Genomic DNA, 16077 nt, shown 5'->3' on the forward strand with positions numbered 1-16077 from the left:
CCATTTCTGTGGTGCTGAAGATTAAACACACACACACACACACACACACACACACACACACTAGCTACCTATAGCAGCAGAGAAGATCATTTCTTTTCCCCTCCAGATGGCGCTATAGAACGGTTTGGTTTGTCAAACTTGGCAAAAACTGCTCAGATTGCAGCATGCAGTAGACCATATAAGGATAGCCAGTGACCTACAAAATGTCATTTTACTTTGGGGTGTGAAAGGGTCCGAGGCTTAATTTAATTAATTTAATCTAGTGTATTTTGAAATATGCGGGAAACAAAAACTTCCTGTGCATTTCTATTTTAGTGTATTGTTAATCAAATTTTATCTGTCAAATTATGGTAATTAACAAATAGAAAGGTCTGTCACCTAGCTCTTCCTGCCTCCCACCTATAGGATCATTTTAAAACTGAACCCTTGGAAGAGTTGTCACTTCTTCTTCAGTTCTGAGTGACCAGGGTGTGGACGCGAGGAGGGCAGGATACTAAGCAAAGGTATATTATAGTTTTAACCGATTCAACGAAACGTTCTAAGACAATGATTTTAGGTATTTGTTGGTAACATATCTTTGATGCATTTAAAAATTGGATTTGCCACCTGCATGTTGAACACTGGGTTTTGCCATCCACCAATATTTTCCCCACGTAATATTTCGTGTCCTCCATGCCTCCTTTATTTCATCACGTAGGCCTACCTCATGACAGTGAAAATCGCGGTTGTGCCTCATGTTAAATACACAAAATTTTAAACTACATCAGAAGAATTAGAAGTGTCAATTAAGTTGTACATGCGAAATAGTCGAGATGGGGGAAATTCTGTTGAATGGCTCTTTTAAATTTGGCTGTTGAATTTAGAGAGAGGATTTTACATGTTTGTGTTATGGGTCATAATTATAGTACAGCAAAAAAGTCAAACTTGAAAAATTAAAGAAAAGGGTAAAGGTTTAGTGATATACTTCCATTTCTAATTCTGGCATGTTTTCACAAATAATACCATAAAATGTAATATTTCGATCCAATGGAGTATGTGACCTAGTTAATACTTACACTGGTTCCTGCGTGAGTGATCATGAAAGCAACCATTTTCAAGGCATAGGGAACGAATTGCTAGCGCCAATCTGCAAGTAATGCTTGAATTCAATTTTGATATTTCTCATTTATGGCTAATGTTGTCTAATCAAAACGCTCTCAAATTTTAAAGCTTTTGTAAAAATATCAAAAGGCAGCACATTTAACACCGCATAGTCATTTATAACAAAACTTGTTTTATATCGCCAAAGAATATATATCCCCCCCCCCCCCCCCCATTTCGATTTCTGAAAAAAACTGACAAAGATATTCCCCTCTTAAATTAGAATTTTGACTAGCTGAGCCATAATTCTAAACCGTACCAAATTGCACCGTTCGCCCTCTGAAATGCCAAAAATTTTCGGGACCCGAACCCCACGCCAGAGTTTGCCTCCGTGATGTTTGTTAAACTATTTGCGATATTCTTCAGCAAGACAGCAAGTTGTGCCTTTACGTTTATTTTAATGCAAATATAATGCTAAAAAAACTTGTTTTTCCAGTCCAGGAAAACTCGCAAATGAACCTCAATTTGACCTTGTCATCAAAAGACGAAATAAGGCTACCTTTAAAACTCTGTTCACGTAATTTTGCATGTTTGGTGATTCACGTCCATTAGAAGAGAAATAAATCATACTGAAGCAGTCCTACGTTTTTGATCTTACAAATAATACATAATCAGTTCAATCCATTTTTAAAATTGTTTAATGCTTAGCTGTCAAAATTCTATCAAAAGATTAAAATTTTTCATATTTTTTATTTTCTAAAATAACTTGGCATTTACAATATTTTCAGTAGTATGTGTATTTGTTGTAATTATTAGTTAATTATGACATGCATTTGTGGCATTAATTTGTTCAACAGATCTCACTTTTGCATAAAGATGAAGGGAACAGTCATGTGATCCTAAGTTTACTCTTGTCAAAAAACCTGCTGCTTTTTAACAATTCTATCTCAGCAGCATCTTCGGTATATCGAGCAGCAGATGCAGAAATGATAATGTTCTTGTATGAGAACATTATTTATGTTCAGAAAGTTACAAAAAATCGTTACAAATATTTGGACTTTGAAATATAATTTTGCATAGGTTTAATAATAACACACTTTGCAATTAAATTGCAAAAATGCTATTTTCCAATAATCAATGTCTTTAGGGATTCCCTCATTCCCCACTGAAGTGTATCTCTAGTAGAATATTTGAACGCATTGGTTGCTGTTAACGTTAAATGTTAATTTTTTTCACAAACTGCTTGTGACAATATCTTGCAAAACATGGTAAAAATGTATTTTTCCTTCTAAGTAACAACATTCCAAATTTCATGTTGTATATATTTGATTTTGAAAAAAATTTACAGCACCTTATGGTTAACAGGGGCGGATCCAGGATTATTTGAAGGGAAGGGTCAGGAACGACAGGCGTCGAATTCGGAGATCAGCATCGCCACCTTGGAGTGGGGTTCGGGGCCTGCTCAAGGACCCCGAAAATTTTTTGGTGTTATGGAGCCCTTTGGTACGGTTTAGAAATATGATTTAGCTATTCAAAATTCTTATTTCAAGAGGGGAATATTGGTGCGATATATTTTTCAGAAACCAAAGGGGTGGTGGGGGGGGGGGGGGGGTCAGGACCCGTCTGACCCCCCCTCTTAATCTGCCACTGGTTTCCATTTAGAGCTCTTTACATAATATAAAAACATGGTAAAAATTAAATATTAAATTGATATTGAGACAGTGGTAGATTTTTGTTCTATACACATATATGTTAAAAAATCGAATACAACTTTGAATTCATTCAGTTTTGGACACTTCAGCACGTGAAATGCATCTCTATATTGGGTTTGGGTGTAAAGCGTTGTTCCTGACATTTCTCGTGTGTTTTGCTAGGGTTCATTCTGGTGTCAACTAGCAGGCTAAGGTGTAAACTATGCATATTTTTTCCAGGACCAGATACAGCCGTTTACAAACAAGAGGGGTCCACGTGATCAAGTACTGCCGGTAAGAAAAGCTTTTCAACAGTAAATCTTTGTGCCTTTGGGAGTTATGTCAGTGTGTCTGCTGTCCATGGTGTTAGGAAATGTTTCATTAAATTATTTTGTTCATGCAGTTTTGCAGACATTTCTTAGTATGTTCGCCAAGGGGAAATTATCTGGTGGTTTCTGCCCTGAATTCCAAGGGCGTGATAACATTCAAAAGCACGCGTAATTACGATCCCCAAATGAAATGGGTTGTCTTGATTTTTAAGCAAGATATTTCTAAATGTCCTCTGCATATTTTGATGAATTTTTGAGACGCACAGATATTCAGATGGGAAAGAAATTATTACGATTACTGAATTTGGGTTTCCACGTATTTTTATATATTTATTATTATTATTATTATTATTATTATTATTTACCATTATTTACCATTAACTTGGAGGTCTGCATTCTTGGAGTATTCTCTAAGTATATTATTCATTCATTTTGGATCATGTCTAAAATAAGACAACCTCGACTTATTTCCTGCTTGCCTATATTTTGGACAAGGCAATTACTCTATCCCATGTGATATATCATTCATTAGTAACAATTTAAGACCCCGTCAGTTTAAGTAAAAAAATTGCTAAAAATAATTTTCTCATTTCAGAAACCCACCGAGGTACAGCTCAACATGCACCTCTGGCAGCCTTACCTTTGGTTCACATTCAGGAACTCTGCGCTTATTCAAGCATTTATTTTATGAGAATTTAATAAATATATTTCTCTGGGATTTTGTCTTATATTTTGATATGAAAAAGTATGAAAATGATAGTAGTAATAGATAGAAAAGGAGTGTGAAGATATCAATATAATAGCTATTTCAGCAGTTTCAAATTTAATCTACCTAATATAATATTGCCCCTGGTATTACATGAAAATATTTGAAAGAAAAAAGGTTTAAAAGCTTTGCAAACGTACCTTGTATTTTTAAAAACGATATGTATCTTTAAAAACGATAGTATTTGAATACTTAAAAATCTAAAGTCTGCTGCAAGGCTGTAGGTGAACCAAAATATTTCCTATAAACACATTTATAAAGTGTAATTGCACACCAGCTTTTTGAAGTTTGATTTTGTTTCTAAATTTTTTTCTAAATCTTGTTCCATGTCATGATATTTTCAACGTACGTCAGAACAAATTTGTCCATCCTCCAGAATATCATTTCTTCACTTTTCATAATGTCATTCATAGTTTTTTATAGGACATTCTTGTGTTTTTTGCTACTGCCAATTTGACTATCTAAATACTTGTGTATATACCATTTAATTACAAATCTGAATAAAATGATCAAGTGAAAAAGAGTCTGCCACTTTTTAGTAAATGATATGTTTTTAGTAAATGGCTGTTCCAGAAATTGGGACGTTTTATTTTGATTATATAGAACTGATCACATGCCTCTGAGTGCTATTCTTTTTAAATTATTTGTATGTACTTTGCCTGGTCTATTCAAAATAATATTCAAATTATTTCCAATTCCTCTGTGTATTTGGAAACCAATTTTGAATTCCAAGTAGTCCTATGCAGTAAATGCTCTTACAATCTTTAATCGTCTCACTTATCAACCCTAATAAAGTAATTGACTACCCCTACCTGTCATCCCTCAAAACGTAATGGACTTTTCCAACCTGTCACCCCTTAAATTTAAATGGACTTTCCCCACCTGTTGCCCCTTAAATTTGAATGGGCTCGCCCCACCTGCCACCCCTCGAAAACAAAATGGACTCATCCCACCTGTCACCCCTCGAAAATATAATGGACTCGTCCCACCTGTCACCCCTCAAAAATAATGGACTCTTCCAACCTGCTTCCCCTAAAATTGAATGGACTCGCCCCACCTGTCACCCCTAAAAAATAATGGACTCTTCCCACCTGCCTCCCCTAAAATTGAATGGACTCGCCCCACAATGGACTCGCCCCACCTGTCACCCCTAAAAAATAATGGACTCTTCCCACCTGCCTCCCTTAAAATTGAATGGACTCGCCCCACCTGTCACCCCTAAAAAATAATGGACTCTTCCCACCTGCCTCCCCTAAAATTGAATGGACTCGCCCCACCTGTCACCCCTAAAAAATAATGGACTCTTCCCACCTGCCTCCCCTAAAATTGAATGGACTCGCCCCACCTGTCACCCCTCAAAAACAAAATAGACTCTTCCCACCCCACTAAATTAAAAGGACTAGACCGACCTGCCTTCCATCAACAACGAATGGACTCGCCCAAACTGTCACGTTCCAAATAGAGAGTTCTTAAAATCCAAAGTATATCAATACTACTATTATTTTCACTTTTGTATCTATAAAATCTAACTGAAAACGTCTTCAAAAAGCGTATTTATTCAGGCAAAAATTATTTACGTTCACAAATGTCAGAGTTAAGTTACAAATGATAAAATAAAAGTTTTCTTCTACAATGTATATCATCATAACGAATTTTACAATAGTAAATCACAATAAATATTCGTACTCGAATTTCAACTTGCGATCTAGTGAAGATGCAACTTTAAATTTGAAAGTTGTGATATGTAAGCACTTTGAGATTATATTATGGCTTTTCATATTATAGTATAGGGTTTATATTATGAAACTATGGCATAACAAAAATTGGGAAAAAAAACTGACTGGTTCAGTGGAATCAAATTAAAGTTTTATCATCTAATTATATTCATTTTATTATTTATATCGATCAATCCTTATGGCATTATTTGATAATAAAAATAATTGATGTCTGACTTTAAGAAAAGTGAAGCACGATCAATCTTAGTGCGCCATACGAGTATGCAGAAAATTTATTTTAAAGCTATCATTTTGAAAATACGGAAGACTAGGTCAGCTTCTATCAGTCGTATATGCATTTTGCAGCATCTTGGCAAAGGAAATTACAGTGTTCTGAAATAAGAAAATAACACACGTTAATGGCACAATTAAACAACCCATGCCACTTAAAGTAAGTTAAGGTAAAATGATAATGGAAGAGGCATGCAGTTCAAGATCCAAACTTCTCCGATATTTCACAAATTTCAATGGATGTCGTTCACCCACATCTATATCACTACAAGAATGACATGAAAAACACGACCAATATTAATATTGGATAGCTTTCTCAGAGTAAAGGTTTAAACTAATACGAAGAATTCCGTCAAGGAACAGAATATATTATTGAACTGAGTAAAAAGTTTATAGACGGCAAATGACATAGTGCATAATTTAGTTTTCTCGTGAATGATTAACAGATCTAATAATGAACAGCACAATATCACTCTTGTACAACATGTAAAGATCATTATAAAAACCGGAAAACATCCCACGGAAACTAATTCTCTTTAAATCAAGCAAGATTTTTCACAGTCCAGTTTATAATGTTCTTACTGCATGAATTGTTCCGAAAATACTAATTTTTTTCAGGTGTCAAATTAACAGTAAGTCGGTTTAATTTGGCTGAATCTGGACACCAAAAAATGATATAAAATATGACAACTTTCTTCATATAATTTATGTCTCTTTTGACGGCGTTTTTCTCGAGATTATCATAATATTTCCAAAATCCAGTGTACCACCCAGACTAACAAGTAGTAAAGGCAGTGTGAAAATATAAGGATATTATTTCTTGGTAATTTGAACTCGAAGAAATGCGGAAATTTTGTAAGAAACGTCTTTAGCACAAAGAACATTTCGGTCATTATAAACGACACAGTGTCCATTAAATTTCGAATTTTAATTATTTTAAGTATTAAAATACATGCTTCTGACAAACACTTACATACAAGTTGCATGAAACTCACAAAACCGGAAAACCAGAAAATTACTCGTATGCCAATGACATAGGCGGTAGTTATACACTAGTCTAACTATCGAGTTACGCAAAATAAACTGTACGCGTTCCCCTTCTTGTATGCCTTGCTTGCTGAAAAGATGTTACTCACAAGACAAATTTATTCCAATGAATAGAATATTCGGCCTTGCGACTTCACCACACCTAGCCTGCGTCCTCTTCTTCCACGCCCCAGCTGTGAAGTGTCTGATCTGGGTGACATCTCACACTGCGCTGAACGTCTTACTATGAAAATGAATTATTTACAGCATTAAAATTATGGAAATATAACATTTTGTGAACTTCATTAATATAAATTAAAATTAAACAAACAGAAAAAATATCTGTAAATAAAACAAGTCGAAGATTTTATGTATGTTATGCATGCAGTGTCAGGTTCAGAATTGTTAAAAATCGTTACAGTACATGTGGACAATTCTGCAGTAACGTGGGCACATTTTGCCGCTACATGTTGGGATTTCTAAGGAATTCTACGCTTTATTAACAGTGTCTTTTGTAGATTTACATTTCTTCCTCTTTTTCGACTGAACACACGATAAATGTAATTAAAACTTTCCAATATGCATTTTACGTAACGGGGTTACTAGAAATCAACATAATTTAGAATTAATAAGAGTATATCTTCAAGTTTACAGCGAGGTGACAAGTTGCAGATTTGCCCACACATATTTTCAGAGACAAATAGAAAACATTTCTATTCTTGGAAATTGATATATGATAATTTTCATACAGATATTATTTCTGTTAAATAAGAAATTCAAATCTAACGTTTCTGGTTCGAAAAAGGACGGGTATCAAACCCGACACAAAAGTATACATAAATTACCCTCACAACACTATGATCAGATAGAGCACTGTACTACAACATAGTAATATAAAATTAACAAAAAGAGCAAACCAGCGACGTGCAGGGTGGACGCTTACTACGGATGTAATTACTGGGAGAAGTTTCATTGAATTAACCGATTACAGTGACGTCATATTTGCTCCGTAACACTCGTCCAGCGGCCATTCTGGAGGGAAAGAACGACGGGGAATAGTAGCGTAAATATAGGTGAACCAAATAAAATGAAATAATCTTCATATCGTGATCAAGTACACCAAAAGGAAAATAGTATATACATGTGAAAACTTCAGCTGATCAGCGTGATCGACCCATATAAACTCAAGACAGTCTAAAGACGTGAAATCCTGACCTACCCCTGTATCCCAACATCGTGGAATGTTGTCAGAAGCTAGTTCAGTTATCTTGTACTTCATTTTACTTGTTCTTTGGGTAATAAAAGTTACAGCTTTAGAGAGTTTACTGTGTAATCATAAGTTCAACCTTTCATAGAAGCAACTTTGTACATAAAGGATAGATATAAGGAGAAATTTGAGCTGACTATCGGGATCAACCCTTACGGACTCAAAAAAGAGAGTATGCAGGGTTGTGACAAGAAATATTGCTGTCAGATATGATTTAACTGTACATCATGAAGCTGTCAGAAATTATTTCAGCATTCTTGTGCTTCATTTTGGTTCATTAGGAAGTATTTGTAACATGACTGTTGTTTGAGAGTTCAATATTTTACCATGAATTCAACCATTCACACTAGCAACATTGTTAGCATTTTATTATTAGTCCAGACCTTCACAGAAGCAATGTATTTTTCAAACTTATGACATTCAATGTAACATAACAACAAGTCAGTTCATGAATTGATCTTTATTTGATTGAAAATATAGGAAAATGCACATTTTGTATGGATAAAAGTAAACATGAAATGCAAAACATTGTTGCACAATTCAATGACAGATTATCAGGGTCCCTTTCCTTTTGGTTGATAACACTGACATGAAAAATATTTCCATACTTTTAATGATGCAATGCAACATGTACATGAGCATATTAAGTCGAATCAAGCCACCATAATTTGAGAAACCTGTTTAGTATATTTTTAATCTATGTCTAGAGAAATGCTTGATTGAAGACTCACAATTGATATGTGCTGTGTGGGTATGTACATATTAGGCCTTAGATGGTGTTACTAAGCAGTTTGTAATTTTATTTAGGAGAATTCCACAACTGGTGGTCACAATTTAAAAATGCACAACAGTGACAACCTACATGTACAACAGCCATCTGTTTCTGCATATCAGACCATCTGTGGGAGGTGCACCATACAAAATTTTATATTTCTTGCAAACTTTTCCATTTAGCCTTTAAACATATGAGAAAGAAAAAAGTGTTTTCATTTCTTCTTGTGCTTCTGCTCACAATTCTAAATAAATAGAAAACCTGTCCTTGTTGTATGCAAGCTATCAGGATAACAACTTTAAAACAACAAATGAACAATGAAATAAATAAACAAATCCAATTAAATAACTCCTGTCATGCACTGAATTTCACTCTCCTGATGTTCAGATCCTGTCTCCTCAGCTGGTCACAAAGATATAAGAATATTTTTTCGCTGCTTCTACCTTGTGTGCCATCTAGCTGCCTTTTGTACCTGTCACCTTTTTTTTTTTTTTTTTTTTTTTTTTTTTTTTTTTTTTATAACCAAGATTTATTTGCACCCAATCATTCAGTGTGGCTTGGTGGGAAAATTTCAGATCAATTTCCTAAATGTAAATTAACAAAAAAAGGTAACAATAGTTATTTTTATTCATATTGTAACTTGCATCATAATACAGTAGGAAAACACAGAATCAACATTTTTCAAATTCATTTCATAAGTTCATTCAATTAAATGGTACCTGAGCTAGAATATATACTTACAAAACAGATTTACTCTTAACACTACACTAAATCTAAAATCAAGCCACTAACTTCCAAATACACATGACACAGGTAATTGATTTAATTGGCCCAGCTGAGCTGTGTACATTGTACTGTAGCCTTGACACTAATTGACAATAATGCTAACCAGGTATTAAAGAGGTAGATGACAGCAGATAAAATCCAAAGAGCACCATAACTGATAACAAATTACACCCAAGGCAATAAGTGAGTCTTCATAATGAAAGTCGAAACCCTGCCTGGGTATTTCCACACGTTTTTACAACACACTCTCCACCAAGACTTTTTGGGCACTACTAATATGCAGTGTACGTGCGCTCATATCTTATACACCTCGGTCATTGGTTTTCTACTTTTTTTCTTTTATGGTAAAGGCTGCACAGCTGGGTCTTCATTCTTTGCTGTAAAATAAATTAGTTTTATCCTTTACTTGTCCGATGAGTCTTGATTCAAAGCCACTCCTCAGTCTCTCCTCCGTTTACGGTTTTCGTCCCTACACCTTGGATTGTTACCACTGCAGGCAGTCTGTGAACGCTTGTTAAGTTATTTATCTTCTCTCTATCATATACCCTGCAGTAATTCATCATTTTACTCGGTTTAATATCAAAGAAAACACAGAAATTAAATGCTAAATTGTACATGTAGACATGATCATGCGCAGCAGACGATTCCGGTCTCCCTCCAGTATGGCTGCCGTTTGTTTTGATGACGAGGGCTACAAAAGGGTGCCCAAAAGCCATTGAGGGAAAACTAAGAGAAAGTATCCTTCACGTCAGTTAGATGTCCACGTGGTCATTATGCCTAGAGTGCACCGTTTCGAGAAAATATCATCAATGAAAAACTAAGAAATGCTACAATACATTTTCTATCATCTGTACGTAACTTACGAGATACTGCCGCTGGTTTCAGTGCCATCTTTTCGGCTTACATGTGGCAGTAGCAGTAATATGGCTTATGGGACATCCTTCTCCGTCTTCTACTGACCTTGGTCCTACCTGAACACCTTTCACTAACATGGTCACCTGATTTACATAATAAAGAGGTCACCTACTTTCTGTGCGAACGCTTCGGTTTGAATTATAATCTGGTTTATGAGCAGGCACAAAAAATCTCCATCTCGAAAAGAGGATTAGGGTTTGAAAAAAGTCATAATGACACACACACAGACAACAAAAATGAATAAATAAAAATAAAAACGCATTTTAAATGCCAACAAAGTTTATATGGCGTAACTCAGCTTTCATAGGTCGAATGAACGAACTGGGGTGGGATTGTGATAGATAAAACAGGATTCTCAGCGTGACCGTAAGGTTATTGATATTTCTTTCTTTCTTTCTACTTCTTGAAAGATCGATGGACACTTTTAAAGGAAAATCTTGACGTTTCACAGGTTTATTGAATTGTCCACCTTACAACAAGGCGAGACCCCCATGGGCCGGTCTGTGCGCTGTGAAGACCAATCGGCGTAACACCTTGCCCGGCGTCCGCTGTTAAGGCTGCCTGTTCCCCGTATAGACTGATCGGCGGTCGTCTCGGTCTCCCTAGACGGTGAGGAGGGACAGTGAGAACTTGCCCAGCTTCCACGGTAGAGTTTGCTTGGTCGCAATAGGTGTTAGTCTCCGGTCACCTCTTCCTCTATCAACTCTTGTTTTCTTCCGCAAAAGCGATTCTGGTTTCTCAGAATAGTTTTGAAAAACGACACCAGTTTCTTGTTGGCAGGTTCGTTTTTTTTTTAAATATGACAATAGTTTCTGGTTGCCAGGTTCGTTTTTTTTTTTTGAAAAACGAAATTAGTTTCTGGTCGCCAGATTCGTTTTTGAAAAACGCAATTATAAACTAGACACTAGTCATTAACTTCAGCGCCCCAGTCTATGGTCTACTGCATGCTGCAATCTGAAGTTTTTACTACGTTTGACAAACCAAACCGCTCTACAAAACCACCTGGAGGGAACAGAAATTATCTTCTCTGTTGCATTCAGTAGCTCAGCAGATTGTTTTAGTGTGTATATGTTCGTGTGTGGGTGTGTGTGTGTGTGTGTGTGCATGTGCGTGCGCGTGCTTAATATTCAGCACCACAGCAATGGCGATAATAATGCAATTCGATCTGGCAAATATACAAATAAAGTCGTCATTTATGAAAATAACACCAACAGTATATGTTATCTACAATCTATACGGGCATCATCTCTGCTCACGGTCAGCTGACATTTTTGACCTGTTTACTATAGGTATCCAAACCATGTAAAACTACATCAGTGTAATATGATGTAAAATGTTTTGATAGAATAAATAAACCTATTATTAGAACCTTTGAATAGATTAAACTATCAAAATCGGCCAAGTGCTAGTATTTTAATCGAACTGAAAAGAAAAAAATACATGCACTGTACTAATATATTATTTCATAACGAAAACTTCAGATAATGAAACAAAACTTCGACTAGGCTGTGCAAGACGACCTCTGAGGAAGCCTCTGTCGACAGAGCAGCACCGCCGACTACTTCTGCAGTGGACTAGGATCTAATAGCGGCACAAGAATGGAATCATGAGGATTTCGCCGATGAGGTCAGATTCAACCTATACATTCGACATAATCAAATTAAAATTCGCACACTTCCTGAAGAGACCTACGACGAATCGTGTGGCGTTCTTAGAGTGACTTAATAAGCGATGTCAGCATTTGTGGCTGGGTTGGAATCAATCCTTCGAAAGATGTTACCTACATTTCAAGAATTTTGTAGAATACGCGCCTAAAAATTTTGTATTAACATCTTCATAATAGAAACAAAAATATCATTAACGCAGTTTTGTTTTATTTGAGGTATAAATTTATTTTGTCAATTATCACTTCGATGCGTAAAACAAAAATTGAACGCCTTAGCAGAAATAAACTATCATATTATAAATAATCACCACCGCCACCACCGTCAAAAGTCATGGAAGCGGGACATAAAATTTTTTGGGCTATTTTCACCTTATTATGGATTAAAATGAAAGACTTTACTACGGAGTTCGTTTGGATAAACACTAGGACATATGACTCTAAGGAAAACGAAGTTTTTGGGTGAGATTTAGTGCATAGTGCTTAAGAAAAAAAAAGAGGTTATAGCAGACGATCGCGTAGCCCGTGTTTACATTGCGTATAATAATTTCTTATGGCGGATTCGTACCCTCACTGACCCCAATTGTTACACTGCCCCCACCCTTTTAAATTTTATCCCCCTGAATCAACAACAGGCGGTGAGGTAGCTTGACATCCTTTTATTATTAGAAAAAAAAAATGATAAATTAAAATTGAATCTCAGCTCAAATGTCGGTGACAATTCACAGTTCATTCAGTTCATAGTTCATAAGTGCACAGTCAGTTAGGAGTTATAGTGAAATAAAGAAATCAACTAGCAAATATCAAAAATGAATTAACACTAGAAATTTCTAACTACATGTATTTCCTTCTTGCCGTCTGGGTAAATTACTTCTTCTTCTGAATTTCCTGACACGAGCATACAATTTGGCATTTCCATTCTGTACTCATATGGGGGAGGGAAGGGATGGTTTGGAGATGTAGGGGTGTTCCTCATCTTTTGAACACCACCCCTCCACCGGCAGTATGGGGGTCATATCCATTGTTATTCCTTTTCCACCTTGCGTGGGTCTTCTTACTTTTGCTGAGGGCTCTTTACATTTCTAAGTTGGTTGGGGTGACTTCCTCGAGTCAAGTAAAGAGATCTCTTCTTCTGTGTTGACAACTAACTCTAGGGGTTCTTGGTGTCTGGCCGCCTTGTGTTTCAGTAATTCTTCTTCAGTGGCATAAGCTCTTTCACAGTCCCTTACTTCACATTGGTATTTTTTATGAGCACTTGACTCATGTCGTCTCCTATTCGAGCGGGAGGAGAAGCGTAGACTACAATATTTGCATTTCTGCCCAGGCATAGCTAAAAGTGAATGTGGATTTGGTTTGATTTCTTCTATTGATTCATTCATTACCATTTCGATCTTTTCTCGTAACCTTTAGGGAGGGGCGAATTACTCAGAGATTAGTAATACATAAATAAAAATAATAATTATACTGCCTAATTCTTTTTTTGCATAAGCCAAATAAGGTGTGTACCAAAATTCCCGTCCCTCCCCTAACAGTGGCCTGGTTGCCCCGACCTTTGGACAGCTCTCCTCATCCTCCATACTCAGGGAAGCTGAGAGCTTTGAGCAACTTGAGCCAGTCGAGACAAGAGTGCCACCGTCCAGGTAAGGGGTAGGGAAACTCGCACATCATTAAGATAATCACCAACTATTTTTAATTATCTACCATACGGTAATGTGCCATATATAACATTTAGAAAGTTTGGTTACAATTCAGCTTCATGCCCATGGGAGTTCTAAGCCCCACATGGGGAAAATACGTGAAAAATGAAAATTTCATAAAGAACTAAATTGCTTCCAGAAGAGAATTCATTCAGACAAGTGTTCCAACACAAGCTGCATTTCAGTCCTATGGACCTTTTCAGTAAGTTTGAGAAGAATAAGTTGCATGGTTTTTCTGTAATGGTCATTATGGCAGCAGTGCCCAAAATAGGGTTATCTTCAGTATTGATGCAAATTGCTTAATAGCATAATTACCATCATGTTTTAATAATAATATAAAAGTATCATGGATATTCAGAAAATATGTCTAACAAATGTCTTCAAGCCAGTGGAAGTTCAAAGTCACACCTTGAAAATGCCAACTGAAGCTGTGTTTTAGTCCTATGTTTCTTTTCTGTAAGTTTGAGAATAGTAAGTGACATGGTTTTCCTTTAATGGTTACTATTGAGGCAGTGTCCACTGGAACTTCAAAGTCACATTTTGAAAATGCCAAAATGTAAACAAGAGAAAATTTCTGAAATGAGTTTATTTCCATTTTCAGCACTTTTTTACATAATACAAAATAACCCATTTACTTTCATTTTTATATGATAAAGTAACAAAATTGTTGAGATGTGAATAATATAAATAGAAAACTTTTAAATGTCCAATTAGCTCCATGCAGAGAATCTAAAAATAGGCGCTAATAGCCTGATGCTTCTTCTTCCATCCACTCTTGTCTCCCACTGCAAAAACATTTCTGGTTTTTCAGCATCAGAATCATTTTTTGAAAAACGACACTAGTTTTTGGCTACCAGAATTTTTTTTTGACAAAAGAAACAAGTTTCTAGTTGCCAGGTTCAATTTTGAAAAAAAATGACACTAGTGTCTGGTTGACAGTTGGTTAATTTTTGAAAAAACGAAACTGAAAACTAGAAACTAACTTCAGTATCCCCTTGGCACATGGCCTGCTTAAAAGGTTTATTTACATGAAAGATAAACAACTTCCCTCTACAGGGGCAGATCCAGAAATATTTTATGACAGTCTTCAAAAATATCTTTGTCGATCTATCCTCCATTTTTGATTGTCTTTTGACAGAAAATTAAGAGATGCCTTTCAATGTTAACTTGAAAAATTCTGACCGTCTTCCAGAGGACCCAGAAGACAGCCACCATTTTGAATGGTAAGAAAAAAGTAGGAAGAAAGGGCACTGGGGGCTGATGAAGTCCAAAAATGACCAAGACTGGAAGCAAAAGTACCACATCTGCTGAACTCTGTTTTCTCAGAGATGGAAAGGACAAAGAAGGGTCAGCCTATCTTCATTGTTAACACAACCTCAGCTGACAGCAAGTTGCCCTATTACCTATTACCCTATTATTCTAAACTAAAAAAAATGCATGGCAATATGTCAGAAGTAACTTGGTCATACTGTGATGTAATCCAGAGGTTAATGACTGAAGTATTATAGTATTGGTCTGTGCACATCTTGGAGAAGTTTTTGTTTGCTTCATACCTTGTCGTTTGGAAACTGCTCACTTAACACTACGAATAATTGAAATTTCTGCTGGATAAACTGATTATAGTCTCTAAAAACCTTAGCATAGCACCAGTAAGAGTAAGACATAAATCACATTCACATTTCCTCTTCCTTTAGATACTTTGTATCCTTACATCCTTATAGTGAATAACTGAGATGAAAGACCATGGAGTCGTCTCACATTTGGAAGGTTTCAATATTCTTATTGACGGCATCAAACTTTTGTCATTTGAGATGCTTTATATTCTTATTAAAACAGGTTCTTAGTTCTTCTTAAAAACATCAAAGCTAAAAACTTGAGTGTTGTATGATCTCGCGCATTGTTGCAGTATAAAATTTGCTAAGTCATTGATGGAGTTCATCTTGTTTTCCTGCCTGTTTCTCTATGCAGGTCCGGTGGAGATGGTGGTGGTCTGTGATGTCCTCCATGCTTGAAACTGGAAATATGTATCCACTCCAAACACCGCACAGGACGCAAAACAAAATATCTGAAACAGAAAAA

General features: G+C 35.9%; 1 protein-coding gene and 2 long non-coding RNA genes across 9 annotated transcripts in view; 1 reads left to right on the forward strand and 2 right to left on the reverse strand.

Moving 5' to 3' along the window:
* The first annotated feature begins 229 nt into the window (after nucleotides 1-229).
* Nucleotides 230-3818, forward strand: LOC106168968 (uncharacterized). Its single transcript, XR_001239065.2, has 4 exons — nucleotides 230-503; nucleotides 2429-2583; nucleotides 3012-3065; nucleotides 3696-3818. It is a non-coding gene; the product is annotated as an uncharacterized LOC106168968 (long non-coding RNA).
* A 1586-nt stretch (nucleotides 3819-5404) lies between these two features.
* Nucleotides 5405-10761, reverse strand: LOC106168949 (uncharacterized). Its single transcript, XR_001239062.2, has 3 exons — nucleotides 10587-10761; nucleotides 7009-7142; nucleotides 5405-5974 (listed from the first exon to the last, which is right to left on the reverse strand). It is a non-coding gene; the product is annotated as an uncharacterized LOC106168949 (long non-coding RNA).
* Nucleotides 10762-12945: 2184 nt separating this feature from the next.
* The window catches only part of LOC106168948 (plasmolipin-like), a 95212-nt gene continuing 92080 nt past the window's right edge, over nucleotides 12946-16077 (reverse strand). For all 7 annotated transcript variants that reach the window (XM_087010641.1, XM_087010640.1, XM_087010642.1 and 4 more), the window contains one exon: nucleotides 12946-16063. In XM_087010641.1, the coding sequence (XP_086866767.1) occupies nucleotides 15959-16063 (105 nt within the window). In that variant the 3' untranslated portion in view covers nucleotides 12946-15958. The remainder of the gene's footprint in view (nucleotides 16064-16077) is intronic.

This window comes from Lingula anatina, chromosome 4 (genome assembly GCF_051362555.1).
Source record: "Lingula anatina isolate TDL-2025a chromosome 4, LinAna3.0, whole genome shotgun sequence".
NCBI classification, from domain to species: Eukaryota; Metazoa; Brachiopoda; class Lingulata; order Lingulida; family Lingulidae; genus Lingula; species Lingula anatina.